This window comes from Solanum verrucosum, unplaced genomic scaffold (assembly GCF_900185275.1).
Source record: "Solanum verrucosum unplaced genomic scaffold, falcon-dt-bn FXZP01000746.1, whole genome shotgun sequence".
Classification (NCBI taxonomy): Eukaryota; Viridiplantae; Streptophyta; class Magnoliopsida; order Solanales; family Solanaceae; genus Solanum; species Solanum verrucosum.
Window position 1 is genome coordinate 16,738 of NW_026020790.1, and position 21,714 is coordinate 38,451.

The window sequence follows — 21,714 nt, forward strand, 5'->3', positions numbered from 1 at the left end:
CCCAACATTTCTAGTCAGTTAGAGGCTATTTTCAGACATAGTTAGATTCAACTTAGAATTGAGTTAATATCTTCTTTGTATTAAACTCATCAGTTTTTCATATACCTCAGTTATAGTAAATGAGTATTCCTCATCTTTTCATTTTGTTTATGATTATAGCTTCCACACAATTTCTATTATTCAATTTATATTCAATATGCTCATGATCATGCCAGCAGGGTTAGCTTGGGATCACTTGTGGTCCTAGGTCCCGTGTCCGCGTCTCGGGGGTAGCTCGGGGCGTGACACAATAAGTAATAATATGGGCGTTCCTAGACCAAACTATTAGTAGTAAAGTATTTTTAGGCCAAACTATTAAAACATAACATTTTTGTTCAATTTCATATTCCCTCTGTTCCATATTAAATGATTTTTTGGGCCCTTTTTCACTGTTCAAAATAATTGAATTGTTCAAAATTCAAGATAAATGTTTGAAATGTTTTTCATACTTATCATTTCCTTTAATGAATTCTTGGATATAAATTACACTACTTACAAAGTTATATTTTTGATTTCACTAAATGATAATAGTGAAAAATCTAGTTAAATTATATCCTTAAATATATTTTTAATAAGTGCATTGCGTCACAAATTCATAGTATGGGATAGTTGGAGTATAGTGTAAATACATTTTGTACCCTTTTCCATAAATTATTATCAGTAATTTCGGAACATAAAGTTAAAATTAAGTACTCCTTGATAAAATTAACCTAGAAAAAAAGTAAAAATTTAGAAGGCTACAAGCCTACAACATTTTTTGATGCTAGAACAGACATGACCCGGAGTTGACTATCCAGATCGCCATTTCAATCCTTTCTAGCAGAAAACACTGCAAAATTCTCTCCTAATTCAAGAAAATATGTGTAGAGACAAAAGGGTCTCGATCTTCATTGCCTACATAACCCTTCTCAGCTTTGTCTCAAAGGGTATTCATGCATCTGAACCAGAATTCGGGTCGACCCGTGTTGTGTTTCAGGTTGATCTTCATTTACATTACTGCTTTTATCACCGTATATGTACTGAAGCACTGTAAATTCACATTTTTTTCCTGTAAAAATATATGGGTTCAAGTGCATTTTTGTTATTATTCTATAAAGATCACAACTTGACAGCTTCTTTTGTTGTACTGAGTTTATGGGTTCTGGATTCTAGAAAAAAAACGGTTATTGGGTTCTTGATAAATTATTTATATGTATTAAATTGCTTTTAAACACAGATACAAGATTTGGGTCAAAGTGACTGCCAAAAATGTTATTTTTCATGTTTAATACATTATTAACTGTGAAAAATTCATGCTGTATAGTTAATTTTGCTAGTATATTTAATTGAAAATGGAAGGCAGATTTAGGAACCTTTAGTCCTGGATGCAGAATACAGTTGCATTCACTGCTACTTTGTGCCAATAAATATGAAATTTTTAGTACAAATTAATATTCTTAAAAGTTGTTTCAGCATATATCATATTCAACCGCGGGGGGGGGGGGGGGGAGGGACAGCAGGCACACACCCTTGATGAAATGTTGTTTAGTTATGTCTACAACTAAAGAAGCAGAAAGAAATGATAGACTTTTCTTGATTGGTGTGATATTAAGCCTAATTTGTTGGTTATTTGATTGTCATGAATGTTTATATTCATGTTTAATTATTAGGTGCTAGAAATTCATGCTGGTTAGCTTATTCTGCTAGTAATTTCTGTTGAATCGAAGGCAGATTTGTGATGTTTGGTTAGTGGGGCAGAGCATCACTGCATCTACTACTACGTTGTGGCAGTGAGTTCGAACTTAGTATAAATATATATTTATAAAGATGTATGTCTTCTTACGAAGTCTGGTATAAAACACTACATCTTGAGCTGGCTCAATTGTTGTATTAATTTTAGTATAAAACTTGGGATAAAAGTTTCTTCGTGATACTTGGCATGCAATGATTCATAAATATATATTAAAAAACAGGACCTGGAATCTTCATTTGTTATCTGCAGCAAGTATATTTGTTCATTAGTAACTTTTGCTTTAAATTATAAGAATTAGAAGGAAAATGTGGAACTTTTTTTTGGGTTAAACAGATATTCAGCATAGTGGGCCGTGATTGCCAAGAATATATATTGTTATTAGCTATCAGACGTCTCGCTGCTACTTGATTCTGCTATTATATTGGATTGTAAGTCTTACAATAAATGATAAAAGTCGCTTGGTGTGTCAATTATTAATCTCCTCACCTCTCAAACCACCACCAAGCACGAGAACTTCGTCTTGATCCATCTGAATAGTTTTTGACTGATTTGAGCTATATGACAGACAAATTATGGAGATATTGAATTTGGTTTCTACCCTAGTGTTGCACCAAAGACAGTTGAGCATATCTTCAAGCTAGTGCGCTTGGGAGGCTACAATACCAATCACTTCTTTCGGGTAACTGCCAGTAATTAAAACATTGTGCTTTGTCATGCTTGGAATTTGATGATGAGAATCTTAAAGACCTCTGCAGGTAGATAAGGGTTTTGTTGCTCAAGTGGCTGATGTTGCTGGAGGCAGGAGTGCACCTATGAATGAAGAACAGAGGGCGGTAGCTGAAAAAAATGTTGTTGGTGAATTTAGTGAAGTGAAACATGTTAGAGGAATCCTTTCAATGGGAAGGTAGTATTTGTGGATTTTCTTGGTTACAAATAGCCAGATATACTAAGTTTTAACAATGGTACACTAATTCCTTTGAGACACACTGGTCCTATATATTTTCTTGAAACAAGCAATTATTCTACATATTGCAACTTCATGCTTAGAAGAAATGTTCATCAGGAGCAAAACGCATGATATAGTTTACTATCTTTTATTGGGTGGCAGTGCTTGTTAAGAAGCTGTACATTTAACTTCTAAAATATGGGTATATTTGGAGAAGTCCAAGTAGGAATTTTCTAGCATATTGCATTTCGTCCTTTCCCGCAGATGGTCATGGTCTATGTTAAGGATTGATCGAGGTGTATCCGGATATTGTCTTGGATATATAAATTAAGATCAAAGGCTATGGATGCTATGTGCAATTAAAATACTTTTCTATTCTGTGGCAATATACCTTGAACGGTTTCTGAATTTGCTGATATCTCATTTGTGCACCAAGTATGACGTTAGCTGAACTTTCTCATCTCTGTTTTCCATAGGCATGCTGATCCTGACAGTGGTTCCTCATCATTTTCAATGCTCCTTGGAGATGCACCTCATCTTGATGGCACGGTATGGTGGTCAAAATCCTAGCTATCACTGTGAATAGAGAAGGTTCCGTTGTTATTGAAAACGTAACTTTGTTTCTCATTTTTGTCAAATAATTCAGTATGCAATATTTGGCAAAGTTACGAAAGGAGATGAAACATTGAGAAAGCTTGAGCAGTTACCTACTAGACGTGAAGGGATCTTTGTAATGGTATCATTTCTACTTCAACTATTTTCTTTTCATACTTTTCATTTAAAACAGGTCTAAAATTATCTACTTTGCTTGAAAGAGGTATCTTATGCAAGGTATATTGACTATGCTAAAAGCTATAGTTTTTTGAACTTGATCCTCTTGAAGCCTACTTTGTAATCCTTTGTGTGGTTTGACGAACAGAACTTAATGCACATCATATTGTTACGAATCTATTCATGGGAGGAAGTTGGAACGTATGCATTTGTTTGTTGGTTGATCATGCAACGATTGGACGTAGGACTTGTGCTGGAGATTTCAGTTTAAACTCGTAGAACTATCAAAAACTCTTCATTAATTATGATGTGATTTTTCATATATGGAGTACATAGAAAATTTAATCCTGTATCCACATTCAATCGGCATAAATTGTTTGAAATTCTTAGTATAGATCTAAGTATCTACTTATCTAAATCAAACTGAGTACGTATCAGCCATCATGTCTGAGATTGTTTCCTAAGAGGTCCTATACCTTGATGCTGCGGTAAATGTTGATTGCACATGCTAAAACTAAGGGGAAAAATCTTCAGTCAACACAGTGATATCTCCAAATTGACTATAGAGATACAATGGAAGGGGATGTTGTGTTGCTGGAGGGAGTTGTACTGGAAGAATATGAATAGGCCTGGGAATTGTGATTGTTAGGAGTTGCCCGAAGGGGGGATGGGGTGGGGGTTAGAGGAGGAGAAGAAGAAGAATGGATGTTGGGGAGAGCATCATCATCGGCAACTGCTGGAAGCTACCAGGGAATGCAGCGAAGGAGGGTTATGATGGTTTAGAGGAAGTGGGAAGTGGCATTGTAAACGGGGGAAAGGGGGACTGGAGCGGTAAAGGTTAGGAAGTTTGGATGGTGAAAGGAAGTTGAGGGGTGGGATACAGTAGGGTGTTGGAGGATGGTGGTTCTGGTAAGGTGGTGTATACAGAACATCATCATCGTTAATATGTACTGTATTTTTCTTTATTCTTTTTGCATTTTAGGATCTTTCTCCATTTCTGCCATTAGTTCAGCTGCTGGAAATATGCATGCCCGGAATTTGGAGTTCAGGGTGGGGGGTTCAAGTACCTACTCTATAACAAATCTTAAACATTGAAGATGTAATTGACACATCAATTGCTAAGGACCAATTCAAAGTGTAAGCATTTCTCTGTGGCCAAATTAGTGGTCAGCCCTCTCCATTTATGGTTTGTCAAGTTAATCATGCAGAAGATGCTGACAAATTGGTTAGTTGTTGTCTCTTGTTTATGAAAGGAGGTAAAAGATACCGCAACCAAGCGTTTAGAAAATTTTGTATAGTGGTGTATTCTGCTCCATCAAAGATAACTTTTCCGTATGCTCTTTCATTTTCTCTGCCTTTTCTATTTGTTTTTAAGTGATATCATTTACTTCATCTAATCTTTTGGCAGTTTCTTCCAGATTAAAGCTTGTCATTTTACTGAATAGTCTTTGTTCTCATTATTCAGCCGACTGAACGCATCACAATTCACTCAACATATTATTATGGTAAGATAACGTTCTACTTTTTCACCTTTGTTTTAATTCTTCTAATATCCACATCATTACCTGGCATGTAACTTACTCTTTCTGAAACCACAGTACCTACTTAGCCTTGGTCATCGCAACTTATGCATTTAAAAAATTTACCTGTCAGAAGAGTGTGCATGCAGGCATGCATGAATTTTATAGTCTCTCAGTGGATGGAGTCTCTTTGGAAATAAATCTAAAAGTGCTCATCTCACAAGACGTACTATGCCAAGAACACAGAACTTGTCTATTTAGGCAAGGGATTGATTCACCTTTTTTTTTCTGGTCAAGGTGGAATTCTTTTGGCTTACAAAGTCATGGTGGTAGTATCTTTTACCTTAGCCATAAAGGTGATAAAGGTACATCTAGGAGTCATCAAAAAAGACTCTCAAGTGTCCTTTCAAATAGTTAAAAGCAAGGGTTCCAAAAGTGGGAAAAAGGCCTCACTGATTCTGGAGGTCCTTATTGTAGATAGCAGGACTTCATTTGGTCCCAAAAGCATCATTTGAGACTGGAGTATAAGATTGGTGTATTCAATGAGTGAACTAATTGATCTTTGAGCGCATAATTGATAATACATACATAGACACGTTAACTTGGCCTTAACTGACAACTAAACACTCCAACTTTGAGTATGTACATCTAGGTTCTTCAACTCATCTTCACCAGGTCAGTTGAACATTCCAACTTACAAAATGATCATCTAGACACCGCTAGAATTTATGTGCCACATCAGTGTTGGGTGTCCATGAGATAGTGGGACGAGTTAGAGTGCTTAGTTGCCAGTTGAGGTGCCTAGATCTAGATGTGCACTCTCAAAGTTGGAGTGCTTACTTGTCGCTGAGACCAAGTTTGAGCATCTATTTATGTATTATACCTTAGGCTTTTCTGAGGGAATTTTTTAGTTGTATTCACCTGAAACCGATGCTATTCTTGGTAGAGGTAGGCAATATCTACCAAGGAGATCTAGGTTATTTGTTTGCTCCCCAAAACGGTATAACAAAAATTTCAAAATAAGAAAGGCGCTCCATGAAAACAATGGAGGATGGTATGCTTTTATGGAGAATCTGGTACAGTCTTTGACAATGTGTTGTTTACATCCTCTCTTTTGTCTGTGGAATAAATATAGGTCAGTTGCAAAAGTCAATTCTTTCTTATAGAGTTCTTAGCTTGTATATCTTCCATCTTATGTCTGGATTATGTTCTTTTGTTTTGCTTTAGACACCAAGATGGAAACTTGTGAAGACGAGAGGTCGTCGTTAAAAAGAAGACTTTCTGCAGCATCAGTTGAAATAGAAAAACAGGTATGGTACTCATAATATAAACTAAACTAGATTTTACGCAGAGAAACCTTGATGTCGTATTCAACCAACCAAAAACAATTCTTTTCTGCAGAGGATGAAATGCTTTCCTTGATCAAGTGGGAAAAAGATAAAGAGTTCCGGTGACTCTTATGGAAGCTATATACATTGTCTACCTCTTTATACTGAGCGAGCGTATCATATAAATTGGGACAAAGAGAGTGTTATTACATGTGGATGCGCGCCAAGACTCATGAAATTAGAATTAGGAATGTCTCCTATTGAGTATTGACCATATTTAATCAATCATTCCATGGAATTGACTTCTATATAGCTCTTTTTGTTTGAGATTTCATTCTTAGTGTGGGGAATTGCTCCCATTACAAGTTAAATATCTTTTTTAATTTCTTAAACTGCGTATCCGATCAAATCTTATTACATAAAATGGGGCGGAAGTAGAATAAACTTGCCTCTAGTAGGAAATTTTACACCACACTACACAATAGTCTCACAATATATATTTAATTTTTTTTTTACAAACTTTAGCTAGCATAATTATTATGTATACTTATTCACTTGTTAGTGTTTACTAAGAGTAACCTTGTGTCCCTATTAGATTCTACTAGTAACGCGTGATATCGATGATGGAGGGTGGACCGATGAGGATAGGTTAAGAGAAGAACTAACAATTGTCAAACTTTTGAAAAAGATGTCGAGATGGATTGAAAAAGAAAGTTTGAAGAGCGTTAAATAAAAGTATTACACAAGTTCATATGATACATACATACACTTTTGAATTTGATGATAAGCGTTAAATAAAGATGTTACACAAGTTTATTTGATACATACGTACACTTCTGAATTTGATGATAACGTAGCTCAAAAGACAAATTTGCGGGATATGTTTGGGTCAAAATAATAATGTGTCATAGACTATTGCTGTGACATAACATCTTGGTCAACAAAATTGGGAGATGAATAATTAAGGAGCACTCTCTATAGGCAACTAACATGTCATGTTGGATTATATTAGTATAGGAAGTTTCAGAATAATCCTAGCCTTATTTGAGGTATAGCATCATGTGCTTGCTATTAACAATGAAATTATTGCACTAATTATCTTCTAATCTTTGAAATGACTGGCATGTGCCAAGTGTCAACAGCTTCTTCATTAACCTAATATATATTTTTTCCAATAAGAAAAAAGCTCAGTGTTTACAACTCGTCAATTAAAAAGTCTCAAATGTACTAGCATTGTATTTCTGATGCAGTCATCGATTCTCCCTAGAGATCACAATTGCCGCAAACAAAGACATTCTTATTATTTTATTTTTAAGTGGTGGTGTTTCGTTGATCACATAATTTAGGAGATAAATAAATTATTTTTGAAACTTATAGTCTCGAAAATATGATAATAACCTTTTTGATTATAAAACCATATGACTAAAAATAGAATATACGATTTAAAATTAAATTATTTTAAAATATGAAATAGAGGGAGCATCACAAAGTAAATAAATATATGTTAAGTTAAGCCAGCTTGCATAAATTCCTGATGAACACTTGGTTTGTGGCTTTTGGAACTCACTATATGTTAAGCTAGCTAGTAGATACACCTTGTAACATATTAAGGTTTGCTTAATTAGCAATATTTTTATTCTTTTGTAAATTTTATCTACATAGTTAAGCAATAGGAAAGTTTGTCAACAAGACTATGTATGATTTCTCCCTATTATTTCACAATCCAAATGTGTTGTTTCTCCTACTCGGTTATCCTTAATCAGAAGTTTATATGGAATTACCTTTACTAGAAAATATTTTATCCCTCATTCTTAATCAGAGGTTTCGAGTTTAAGTCCTTGATATAGAATAACCTTTGGCAGGGGAAGTACTTTATTCTCCAAAGTAGGACTTTCTGATACAAATTTAAATTAGTCGAACTTTAAAGTGAATATCAGAGTCTCAGAGAGAAACTTTTGATTGTGACTTGTTTTCTAATGCTCCCCCACCTCTTTCTCCTCTTCAATTCCCTCTTTTTAAGAGCCTATTTGAAAATTCACAAGTAAATTGAAATTGAGTGTAATTGAATGTAATTACACAATATAGCGTATTTATTTGATCAATTAATTATCAAAATAGAGGAAAATTAAAATATAACTGAAATGGTGAAATTACACTTTTCAATTCTCAATCCACTTTGGGAATTTTGGGTGCAATTACATGATGTAACTAAAAGGTTACTTAATTTTTTAAAAACTTTATTTTCCATTTTACATAATTTAATTGCTATGTAATTATATTTGTGAAATAGTACGCTTATAATTATATTATGACAAACAAATATTGATAGACAATTTTAATTTCATACATGATACAACTTTCTAATACACCAAAAATAAAAAAATATATTAATTTATAATTAAAAAAAATTATCATATGATTAAAATCCTGAATTCATCTCGGACAAATTTTAACCAAATGTATCAAGCTATAAATTTTTATTTTTTGAAATTTTTAATTGAAATGTGGTTGTTGATCAAGCCATGGCCAGAATCCAGCAGAATTGTCATCAATTCCAGAGAAGATGTTGGATAAAGTTTCTTCTTTGACAGTTTGGTCCATTAATTTCATATTATTGCATTGCAGCTTGATAATTTCAGAGCTATTTTCAGTTCTAGTACTACAAATTGAACCTTGATCTGTCTCCTTGTTCAAATTGATTGATTCTGTTGGCCCCTTTCCATTTTTCAGTGTCATAATCTGGAGACAATATTGATCTAATTAATAGAGAAATGTATGTAATTATTTAGCGGTCAATAAAGTATATGATTTTTTTCCGAAATTGCTTAGTGATTGTATTGATAAAAGATATATCATAAAGATTCACTGATAATATAATCGAAATATGTGTAATTGATGAAACACCATTATAAAAGAAAATAAAAGTTTATCTCTGTGTTGATATGAGATGGTAAATATTTTGTATGGTAATGGACCTACCACTAATATTACATTAATATAGTAAATCAAAAAGAAAAATTGATGATGAAGCATTAGATGGTAAAATAACGTCTAGTAGTCAATATATAGTAGGTAAAATTGTTCTTTGAGATTGTTTATTGTTTGTATTTATAGGAGATATATAGTAGATATCTTATTATATAATCAAAATATGTGCAAGTTAATCGAAACACCATTATCAAATAAAATGAAAATTGGTGTCTATGCTAACGGGAGATCACAAAAAAATTTTGTGGAGTAATTAATAACATACAAAGATCTAATGATTGAGCACCCAATCTAAAAGAAATTGCAACTCTAAATTTAAAACTCTGAACACCTATATTCTAAAATCTTGGGTCAGTCACTAATTATATATTATAATTTAAGTATGCGTAAATTGACCTGAATATTATCGTAAAAGAAAAGAAAGGTTGATGATGGTGTTATTGTGATTAGAAGTCAGAGTTATGAGGATGTGTTTCATGTTAATATTTTCAACGTAAACTTTGATTTAGTTAAATATAAGTGTGAATATTAAACATCGAGTTGGGAATTAGAAAAAGAAGATGAGGAAAGGGGTCTGATATACCTCTTAATTTTGTTATTTAGAGTTAATATATCCTCGTTAAAAAAGTGGCTCATATATTTCCTTACTATTATACAAATGACTCGCATATATTCGTTTTCTCTAACAGAAGTGAAAAAATTAATTTTAAATTTTTTTATTAAAAAAACATTCATGTAATATTTGATCCTTCTCACAAGTTTTTTTTGCTTCTTTGTAGCAACGATCAACTTAAATTTATTATTTTGATGGTAAAAAATGTATTTTTTTTCACTAACATTTTTAAAATTTATCATATATATGCCTCAAACTTTTTACAGATACAAAAAATAGATTACAATATAGCCGTAAAAAAAACTAGTTTTACAATTATTTTCTTATTTTTTTCTCTTTTTCCATTCACACTTCTTTTATTTTTCATATTTTTACACTGAAAAATGAAAAAATAAAATAAAAATTATAAACTAAAATAACAATAATTAAAGAAGTCAAAAAAAAAAATCATATGTGAAAAAGGATCATGTATACCTTTACATGAATTTTTTTAAAATTAAAAATAAATAAATTTATGATTAATTCTTTTCACTTCCTTTAGATAAAATGATATATTTGAGATACTTTTATAATGATAAAAGTATATGTGATTCACTTTATAACAATAGCCGATATATACTTTTATAACAAAAAATATATCAATTCTAAATGATTAAATTAAAGAATATATTAGGTCTTTTTTTTTTAAAAATAAAATAAATGAAGATGTGTCCCCCCCTACCCTCTCTCTTTTTTTTTTTTTTTTTTTTTTTTTTGAGTTTATTGATCAATTATTTTAATTCATCATGAGCAGTGAATCTAATGAAGAGAACATGGGCAAAAGATTCTTAATTTTGCTCTGAAAAACATGCACATCAGGGATTGGAATCCACAGCAGAGGAAATAGGCATATTATTTCATCAATAGCCAATGTTTTTTTTCTGAAGGGTAAAGAGGCAAATATATCCTTCAATTTTGTGATTTAGAATAGATTACATTATATCTATGTTATCTAACAAATGATGCATATTTACTCTTTTTTATTGACATATCTATATTTACTTGATTGAAAAAAAATTATAATACTAATTTTTAAATTTTAAAAATATCACACAGCTGTAAAAAATTATCTCACCTCTTTTTTAAATCTCTATGTCAGACCTAAATGAAAAAAATAATCAAATTCCTCTTCCACTCGGTTAAAAAATGGATTCGAATTGATCTGAACAGATGAAGAATTACGTTTTTTTTTAATTGGGCCGGATTTGAGTGCGTAAAAATATATAAATGAGGTAATATTTGAAGCCACGTGGTATTTTGGAATTTAAAAACCAATTTACAGATTCTCTTTTTTTAAAGATTCAGTCTGTTAACAAAAAGGGCAGATGTATACAGTTTATTAGACGATGAGGGTATATATGCAACATTTATTAGATGGTAGATATGTACTTCTTTTTTAACAAGAGATATATCTAAAAGATATATTTGCCCCTTTGCCTTTTTTTAATGCCAAGAAAATTCATATGCTATTTTTTAAATATACATCGTGTAAATCTCACTCTATAATAACATATCATTATTGTTCATGTTTTAAGAAATACTACACCCTTTTAGACTTGTTTCACATTTTCCATCTAGAAAAGCATTTTTTTTTTCCCATAGAAGTTGAACATTGTTATCTTACAACAAATTGGAAAATATAAAAATAGTACTCACTTAGTTTCAATTATGTAGTATACATCATACATGTATATGTTTTTTTAGTTTGTTCTGAAATAATGTTATATTTATTTATTGAAACAATTTCACTTTAAACTTTGTTATTTTTTTTGGGGATAAGGTACAAGTACCCCTAGACTATGACCGAAATCCTAGAGATACACCTTAATTAAACTAAGGTTCTATTACCCCCAAACCCATATTTTTTGGTAATTTTGTACACCTTTTTGGCTTATGTGGCATCCAAATATCTCTCATGCGCCTCAACTGCACCACGTAAGCCAAAAAGTGTACAAAATTACAAAAAAAAAAAAGAGTTCAGGGAGGTAATAGGACCTTAGTTTAGTTAAGGTGTGTCTCTGAAATTTCAATTATAATCTAGGGGATCGTTGTGCCTTTTATCATTTTTCCTTTAATAAAATAATTTATAAACAAACAAATGTTTATAATTTATTACGACAAAAGTTTCAAAAAATCTTTGTTTCTTTTAACTTCTATATCTAGTCAATGATCACCGCAACATAAATTGAGGGATTACCTGAATGAACACAAATTTTAAAAAGATGAAAATACCCTTAAAATTGGTGGCCTTAAGTATGCCACAGGGGCGGCTCAAACCCGTTGGTGGCCTATAACCAAAATCAAATCAGAGGCCTTTAAAAAAAATTAAAAAATTATAAATTTAAAATATAAATTATCAATAGAACAAGTAAATTCTTAAACTTTGAATAAGAGAGATAGAAAAAATAGAAGATAGGAAGAGAGGAGGATAAAATATATAAAAATAAAATTAAAAAAAGAATAAGGTAAAAAAAAAAAGAGATAACTTGTACATTAAAAAAAAAGTACACAACTTTTTATTGGAAAAGTAAAAAGTAATTGTCATATCTATCACTTCATTAGTGTCATTTATATTTATTGTCTTAGTTCTAAATTTTTTATTTTTTTTTAGATTTAATCCTACCTAATTAACTAAAAAATGGGATCCCCTAAAATAGGGGGCTAAGGCCAAAGACTTTTTTTTAACCCTTACCAGCTGCCCCTGGTATGCCATGACATTGACATGACTATATAAACATACTATAAAAAGTAAATCAAAAAGTTTAAGACTAAAGAATTTTCAAGTATAATTAAAAAAATATAAGAAAAGAATGTTATATAAAATAAAACAGCGTCATACCTCTACATGAAGCTTGTGGTTATGAGCTAGGAGAGCCTCATTTTGTGCCTTGATAGCATCAAACTCCCTCTTGAGAACATCATAATCCTTCTCCAATTGCTTTGTTTTCCATCTTGCCCTCCTATTTTGGAACCAAATGGCAACTTGCCTTGGTTGTAGGCCTAGAGCTCTTGCTAGTTGTATTTTCCTCTCAGCCTCAAGTTTGTTCCCTAACTCAAAATTCTTCTCAAGTGTCTTCACTTGTTCCATGTTAAGCCTTCTAATCTTCTTTTCCCCTAATGTAGTCTCATAATGTGTCCCATCATCAGACAAAACATCTTCTTGATCTCCATGATTTTGATCATCACATTTATTGGAAAATGACATGGATTTTTTCCCAAGAAATGAAGTAACACCTACATCGAAAGATACCATCAGATCACTCAAAAGATATTTATATATAAATAAATTTTGTTTAAAATATGAGATTTATTATATATCTTGAAAGAATTTAAGTTATTTACACTGACGACAATGACAGAGTTTTTTCCATCATAACGTCAGTTTAAACGATTGTAACAAGTTATTCTTCTATTTTTCTGATTATGATATCAGACTTGCTACGAAGTTCCTATTCTTCTAAGTGAACTTAACTTGCTGATATAATTTTTATTTTACACAATATAATGACAGTACGCAGAACATAAACTCATCATGAAAATAAGACGAATTTACCTACTACAACAACAAGTAAAAGTGATGTTAATTTTTTGTATATATATATAAACATAGATTTAAATAGATGCTTCGTTCTTTTAACAAATTCAAAAAAATTGAAAATCTAGATAAAGAAGTTAAAGATGCAAATAAAAAAGATGATGAAACCATGGAAGTCTTGATGGTTGTCTTCATGAGAAGTATGTAGCATGAAATTGGTAGGGAAAAAATCCATTTCATTATTGCAAGAAGTCATAGGCCTTAGTGAACTTTTTCTACAACTCCAAATTTTTTTGGTGATTTTGAATAATGCTTGAGAGGATCAAGAAAATATAAATTAATTAAAAGAGATAAGAGGGATATCAACAATTTTATTCAAGAAAATGGAGAAAATATGAAATAATAGAAAGGATAGTGATGTAGCACTTTTCTTTTGTAATTATCAGACAGAAAAATATATATGGGAGAAAGATGCACCCTATTATATATACCTTATCAACTTCATGAAGGAGACAGGTTTCATCTGACACCATTTTTCTCATAAAAGTTTATTAAATATTTATGTAAATATTTTCTTATAAAAATTCATGTATATATTTATTTAATAATTAATTCCCCTTAAAAATAATGCGAAATAAACAACAATTTGAAATAGAGAAGTAAACACTTCTTCCCCACAGAGGCGAAGATGCGTAGTTTAGAAAGGTGATCAGTTAAATATTCGATAAATAATATATATATTACAATTAAAAAATTTAAAATACTTAAATATTATATAAAAAGTACTATGTAATTTTTTTCATGTCATTTTAAAAATATATTGATCAAAATTTAAAAATTTGACTCTTGAAAAGTGAAATCTGACGTGTAATAATTTTTAAAAAGGGACTACTATGCATGCGTGCCCCACTGATCTTCATGAAATATATTCCTATTTTGCTTTTTGGGATTTTCATATATTAATTAGTCAATGTTTATTATTTTCAAGACTAATTATTACTAAAAACAAAATAAGAAGAATGTAGTCAATTACATTTTAATTTTCTAAAATAACAACTATTTTAAATCATTTATTTTTAATAAAAATGGTGAAGTCATCCAGTGTGAGTAAGGTTACAGGGGCAAAATCGATGGCTCGCATGGATTTCAATAGAAGAGTCTAGGGATGTGACTTTGCTTAAGTCAATTCATCTGGCAACGTTTAAAAAGAAAGAATAATTTTTGAAATATGTGATCTAATCTAAATAATTACAAATTATTTCATTAAAATAAAAAATTTAAAATTAAATAACGTTAATTTACACAAATATCTCATTTTTTTGGTTACCATTTAGACTTGGTTCTTATTTTAAAACGTGATGCAAATATACCCCTCAACAAATTACCCTTTCAAACAATGTTAGACTTGAGTCTAGTGTTTAAATTACTCAGGACAAAATTTTAGATCATTACATAACATTTTCTTATAAGATTTTCACTTTGCTCAAATAGGATTTTTTTAAAAAAAAAAATCAAAGACCAGCTCAAATAGGATATTCAGATTGTGATTTATAGCTAAAAGATCCCTAAATTACCAAAGAAAATAAATTACAAACGAATCATGTGCTAAATAACTAACTAAAAAAGGGATAACCGGTGTAAATTATTAAACAAAATTAAGTTATTATTGGGAGAGAAATGTTGACTGATAAATTATAGTATTAATGATTAAAAAATCATACGTAAACTATTCGTTTTTTGCGAATTTCATATTTTAACTATTCATAGTTCTTTTTACTTACTTAAGTCACCCAAGCTCCAATGGGTATGTAACGATCCATTCTATCGTTATGATTAAGCTAATGATGAAAGAATTTAGGCAAGAATTTTTTTCAGATAGTGACTTAAATTTTTTAGGCTAGGCCAGCCTCACATAGAATTTGGGCTAGGCGAGGTTTAGGGTCATTCGAAAATGGGTGAGGCGGAATGTCTAGGCTTGGTTATTATTTTCTTGTAGCTAAGATATTTAGAAACCCATAGGACTTCAAAGAATCGAAATTCGGACAAGTAGAACTCGCAGAATCGAATTCGACGTGAATGAGATAGTTCGGGACGTCAAGGGAAGGATGTATGTTTTGAAACGTAAGATTTTTGAGTCTCTGAAGTTTGCATTATACATCATAGCGAGAGGCGTCCGCTATAGCGGGGTAAGTTTCTCTATAGCGAGAGGCGTCCACAATAGGGCGGGGGGGAGGGGGATTTTAAGATTTTATGCAAAAAAAGCCTCGAAAGCTCCTATTTTCTACACTTTTATTCTTCGACTTTGGGGGGGGGGGGGGGATTTAGGGTTGTTTCCCCTCAATTTTCACAAAATTCATCGGTAAAAGTAAGATTGTTACTCCTCAGCCTTGTGCATTGATTCTTAAACCTTAGAATCTAAGATATTACTCTTGTGGAAGGGTTTTGACTTGATTTCATAGTGGGTAAAGCCCTAGGCTGGGGATGATGATGATGAACTGGTCAGGGGTTAGGAATTAGTTATAATCTCTTAAGAACAAGTCAAGGCACTTCGAAAAGGGAAAATTCCGAGTCTTTAAAGTTTTCAAGAGGCTTGATTCGAGGTAGGTGATGGTTGTATGTTTTTCGGTTTGTGTATGTATGCATGTCTACTGTTTTATTTGTACAATGCATGTTAGGGAAAAACATAAGGAAGCATATGAAATGACATCATGTAGATAATCTCATGCAATTGACCTGTTTATGTGGCTTTCAAGTAGTATTGTTCGTTGTGTTAGTGATTGTGCATAATTGTTTGTGACTGCTTATTGGCTCAGGTACTACGCATGGTAAAGGATATCCCTATGGTTGGCTCGGATACCATGCATGGTATATACTAACAGTTAGCTTGGGTACCACGCCTGATATATACTAACAGTTGACTCGAATACCACGCCTGACATGGGGATATCCATATATGGTTGGCTCGGATACCACTCTGGTACACTAATTAATTAAGGATGACTCGGGTACCATGCCGATACACTAATAGATTGAGTTTGATTTCCATGAGAGGACCATATATGTGTTTATGATTCCATGAGAGGACCAAACATTTGCATTTGTGATCATGTGAGACATGCATCTAGATATTTGTTGTTTCATGATATGCAACTGAAAATCTATATGAATTGATAATTGCTTATATGTTGTTCTATGTTACTGTATTGTGGTAAATTGCTTACATGGATATCTCGGACTAGGCGTGTGATTCTACCAGTAAATTGTGGTTTGTGTACTAATTAATACTGCACATGTTATTTTCTTATTGATTACAGGGCATCTTTCAGCGGCTGATCCAAGACCTCAATGCAGAGACGCCTAACTTCGCATTCAAGGTTGAGCTATTCTTCCAATAGGCTACCGTGAATTCCTCTGCCTTTCTTTGTCTATCTTTTTGGACTAAGACATTCTTAGATTATTGTTTACTATGTTAAGTTTCAGGGTTGCATCCCCTTCATTTTAGACATTGAAGTTTTGGTACTATGGCTTTCAGTTATTAGGTATTTATTTTCGCATAAATATTTTGATTATTGGATTGAGTTTATGGGGACTAAATTCTTTAATTGTTGAATTGTTTTTACTACTCCTTCCATTTCAAAAAGAGTGACTTAGTTTGACTTGACATGGAATTTAAGAAAATAAAGAAGACTTTTGAATCTTGTGGTCCTAAATTAAAGTTATGTCAAATGTACAAAATTTCCCTTTAATCTTGTAGCCTTAGACATGCCACGTGGAAAAATGTTACCAAAAAGGGAAATATTCTATTCTTTTTTAAATAGACTAAAAATGAAAGTATGTCATTCTTTTTTAAACAAACTAAAAAGGAATGTATGCTATTCTTTTTGAAACAGAGGGAGTAATTTTTATTATTAACTTGTCTTATAAAAAAGGTGTTGGATTTAGTTTCGTATAGTCTTTGATTCTCCCACCAGATGGTTTAGTGTAGGTGTCACTTATGACAGTTTGTGTCGTGACATATACATGTATATACATTTATTTTTACCTAAAATATAACTCTTTTTGTATTAAAATTCACCTCGATATTGAGTTGACTAAATAATTGTTCCCAATCGAGAACAACCATGTATATGTCAACACAATATCAATGAGTATTTTAATACCAAAGAGTGATATTTGAAGTATGAAATTCACAAAAATATAATAATTTAAATTAATAAATAAAATAATAGATAGTCAAAATATAAAACTTACAAAAATATGATAGTTTAAGTGTAGTTTTTTAATCATCAACTCTAGACTATATGCGTAATTTAAAAGAAAATGCTTAAGGAAAAAGAAAAATGAGTTGGGTATATACCTATATATCCTATAATTTTCAATTTCCAAGGAGCAAGGACACATACTTTGTTTTTTTTTTAATTCTTTTTGGTTGAGGGTGGGAGGGAAGAATTTAGGGGTGGGTCCTAGAGGGGGGTTGGGGTTGCCACTTAGCTCCCCAACAGGTATCATGCATTAGAACTAAAGATTTTCCTATTCATATATTACCCTTTCTTCTCACTATCAGAGACCAGAACCTTCAAGCTAGTTCTATCAAATTGTACTTTAAATGAATGAAAATCTAGTGTTAGAGAGGTCAAAATTATCTTTTTTATTATTATAAATAAGTATTATTTTAAAAAAATATTATGTTTAGATATTTCGAGTCGAATCAATAAGTTTAATCAAATCTGTCTCTTGTTATGTCACATGATCAGATTCGGTTGAATTTTATCGTCAAAAAGTTATATTGTGAAAGGATATTTTTTTTGGTATATATATAGTTGAATATGTTAAAATATTTGATCATCTAATCTAAAAGTTTGAGTTGATAGATAAACACATTTTTACTTATTCATATATTTTCAACATGCCTCTTCATGTGCATTTTTTTAATGAGCCAAGTGTGTAGAATTCTTTATTAATAAAGAATGGATATATGATTGCTCTGGTACCATGTCATACAACTCTCTCATCTAAAACGTTAAATTATTAGAAAGAGCTCATTTTCATTTGTCGGATAATATTCTCAATATTTAATTCAACATAGGTGGATCTTCTAATATAGTATTGTTGATTTATTTTTTTAGAATTTAGTGTTTTGAGTCTTATATTTCGATTTTTTTAAATATAAATTAGGATCTCTATACATATTCAAAGATTTTTTTAATATATATACATAATTTTTGAAATTTTATAGTGAATTTTGTCGAACTCGTAGTTTCCTCTATTGAGAATATGCTTCACTCTGTAAAACTAAATTGCAAGCATAATGACATGCATACTATCAAACTTATTGGAGCAACATCATGAAAGAAAGAGATTTATTGGAGCAACATCATGAAAGAAAGATATTTTTTTGTTATTAAAACTAAATAATATGGTTTAAGTTCGTCAAGAGAAAAAACTTCATATTCTTAATTGAGTAAATTTCTCTAAAATCAAAGGTGTATTCAGGAATTTGTCAAGATGGATGCACGAATACGAAAAAAATGCATCTTAAATATAAATTTGATAAGTTTGACTTTTAGGTTCTTAATATGAATAATTAAATTTTTAAAATTATAGGTCCAAAATATATAATACTATTAATTTTAAATTTTAATATACACATTTGATTTAATTATATAAAATTCTTATAGTGCAAAGTTTTTTAGGAACTTCCAATGCAAGGCACTTGAAATTTTTGAAAGATTAAAGGAAAAAAAAACAAAAGAAAAATTAGTTGAAACGTCAAAAGTATAACGATAACCACTTGGAGAGGTGTTACTCAAAAGGACAAGATGGATATACGACTTAAATTTTTATTCTTACTTAGAGAGGTGCACTCAATCATTATTGTATTACTATATGATACTTTAAACATGGGTTCACACATTTATATTAAAATATTTTTTAGAAATATAACACTATTATATATGATCTAGAGAGGAGAGCATGGGTTCACGTGAACCCACGGCACCCCTCTAATACGCCCCTGTCTAAAATACTAAAGTCTCTTCATGGTTGTATCCTTCATTTGCTAGGAAATCGGCACACTATAATTTGCCTCCCTCGAAACATATCTAAGCATGACTTTTAATTTGTTAACCTTGAGAAAATATTTATGATCTTCAATAACAACTAGGCTAGTTCAAAATACAATACCACAAATTTAGCATAGAACATTTATGATGTTGAATATTTGAGAATATCTTTCACGTGGAGGGAGGTACATAGAATAATAGTCATGACAAAAAAGAGAGCATATAATAAGCAATGTAGGGTTCCATGAATATATTTTGTGAAATTAAAAGGACAAGGTCCATGCAAGAAATTATATTACTCAATTGTGTAAGCAACATTTTAAATTGTTCAAAGACCTTACAATACTTAAAGTGGTTATTGATGTGTACTATACTATAGTTATGTGTGTGGAGGTTGCAAGTCTCTATCACCATAGATAACTTATTAAATTTGCCTAATCTATTTGACAATTTAAAAGCCAATTTTGACTTCTTTGAAAATTTTCTCCACTTTCCATTTCCATTATTCCATTAGTCCCTCTTCTTAATTATTGTGTTCTTTTATTACAAGGAGAGAGGAAACAGAGAAGGGATACTATACTACTTATTACTTGAAGTCAAAATAACTTTAAATCACTTTTGAAGAATTTGAGTAAATTTAAAAAGTACTTATAAGCACTTGATTTAAGCTAAAACGATAAAAATAGTCAAAAGTCACAAGTTATAATTATTGCTAACTTATGACTTTTGGTTTATATGTTAATAAATAAAAGCTAATCCAAACAGACTCTTACTTTAAAATATAACTCTAACATTTCTTGAATAAAAAAAGTATTTATAGATCTAAAGTTCAGAGGAAGGTAATATAAACATATTTTTAACCTGCATGTCAGCATAACATAACTTCAAATCGATAGAAAAATCTCGTCAAGTGAGCTAGTCCCCATCCCTCCCCCCTCCCCCTTTTTTTCTTTTTGGATATGAAATTTGCAGCCACATGTTGAATTTTATTTAAGATTAGAGTTGTACCCTACAAAAAATGTATGAGATATAGGACATAACATAATGACCCATTGGAAAAATGAATAATATTCGAATCCAGCAATGAGGGGTCACTTATATGTTGCCAGAAATTCCTTTGGTGATTTAACGATATAGACAATAATTAATTCGGCTATAATTTCAAATTTCAAATACTAGCTGTATTTTAAAAAAAATATATATACGCACAATTTAGGACCCGTTTGGCTACAAGAGTATATGAGAAAAACTTGAGAAGTGGTGTTTGATCATATAACTTGGCAAATATATTTGTCAATTATCCTAAGTTCCCAAATACTAGAAAAGACTAGTATTTGGGCCAATTTCTAAAATTTAGGAATTAAAAAAAAATTAAAAATTACCCTAAACTTTTATATTTTATAAGAAATACCCATTATTTATTACTTCTAACTAATATTTGTTACTATCTCCTCCGAGAAAGTTTAAGTTCTAATTTGAGTGATAGAATTGAGAAAAAAGAGCAATTTGTGTTTAATGGTTATAATTATAACTGAATCAATCACAAATTTGAATATGCGATTAATGTATTGTCTTGTCAATACAATTTTTTTTTATTATTGTTGATTGTTATCAATTATATTATAAGGTTATTTTTAACGGAACATATTCATTATAAAATGATAATATAAATTTATAGGTATTTTAAATAATTTTTAGAACTTATGGATATAAATCATATTTTTGGAAAAATTTGGGGCCAAAAACATGGTGAAACTTCACCCAAATATGATTTGCCAAGAATATTTGAGAACTTGAGGTCAAACGCTAACTTATTATTCGCAAAATATCTAAACGACTCTAAACTTCACAACATTTTTCATGTAACAATTTCAATTGAGGCATGTAACTATTGAACACTCCAACGTTATTCAAAGTGTTCCTATTAAATACAATATGATGACACAAGGGAAAAAAGTATTCTCATATACATCCCTCTCTGGCATTTGAAAAATTTCAGAGTCATATCTTAGCTTAAAATAAATGAAAAAGGGTAAAAAAAAATGTCCTTACATTATGTAAAACTGATTTAAACTGTCATCAATCAATAGTTTGGTTAAGAAATACTCCTACCTTCAATAATTTGTTCAAAAGTACCATTG

At 30.9% G+C, this 21,714-nt stretch overlaps 2 protein-coding genes across 4 annotated transcripts; one reads left to right on the forward strand and one right to left on the reverse strand.

The window, feature by feature from the left end:
• The first annotated feature begins 818 nt into the window (after window positions 1-818).
• LOC125813097 (peptidyl-prolyl cis-trans isomerase CYP23) lies at window positions 819-6,443 on the forward strand. 3 transcript variants are annotated; one of them, XR_007442047.1, is made up of 8 exons: window positions 819-1,015; window positions 2,337-2,450; window positions 2,527-2,675; window positions 3,194-3,266; window positions 3,364-3,453; window positions 4,897-4,993; window positions 6,236-6,318; window positions 6,410-6,443. XR_007442047.1 is itself a non-coding variant. In XM_049492582.1 (8 exons), exons 1-8 carry the CDS (start codon window positions 899-901, stop codon window positions 6,428-6,430), a joined length of 687 nt encoding a protein of 228 aa, XP_049348539.1. In that variant the 5' UTR covers window positions 819-898; the 3' UTR covers window positions 6,431-6,443. The 3 variants fall into 3 exon arrangements, 1 of the variants encoding a protein (XP_049348539.1); XM_049492582.1 differs by having other exon boundaries at window positions 4,954-4,993; XR_007442046.1 differs by lacking the exon at window positions 6,410-6,443 and having other exon boundaries at window positions 4,907-4,993; window positions 6,236-6,297.
• Window positions 6,444-8,781: 2,338 nt separating this feature from the next.
• LOC125813100 (homeobox-leucine zipper protein ATHB-13-like) lies at window positions 8,782-13,767 on the reverse strand. Its single transcript, XM_049492584.1, has 3 exons — window positions 13,680-13,767; window positions 12,816-13,210; window positions 8,782-9,075 (listed from the first exon to the last, which is right to left on the reverse strand). The coding sequence occupies exons 1-3, from the start codon at window positions 13,765-13,767 to the stop codon at window positions 8,830-8,832; spliced, it is 729 nt and encodes a 242-aa protein (XP_049348541.1). The 3' UTR covers window positions 8,782-8,829.
• Between the last annotated feature and the right edge of the window lie 7,947 nt (window positions 13,768-21,714).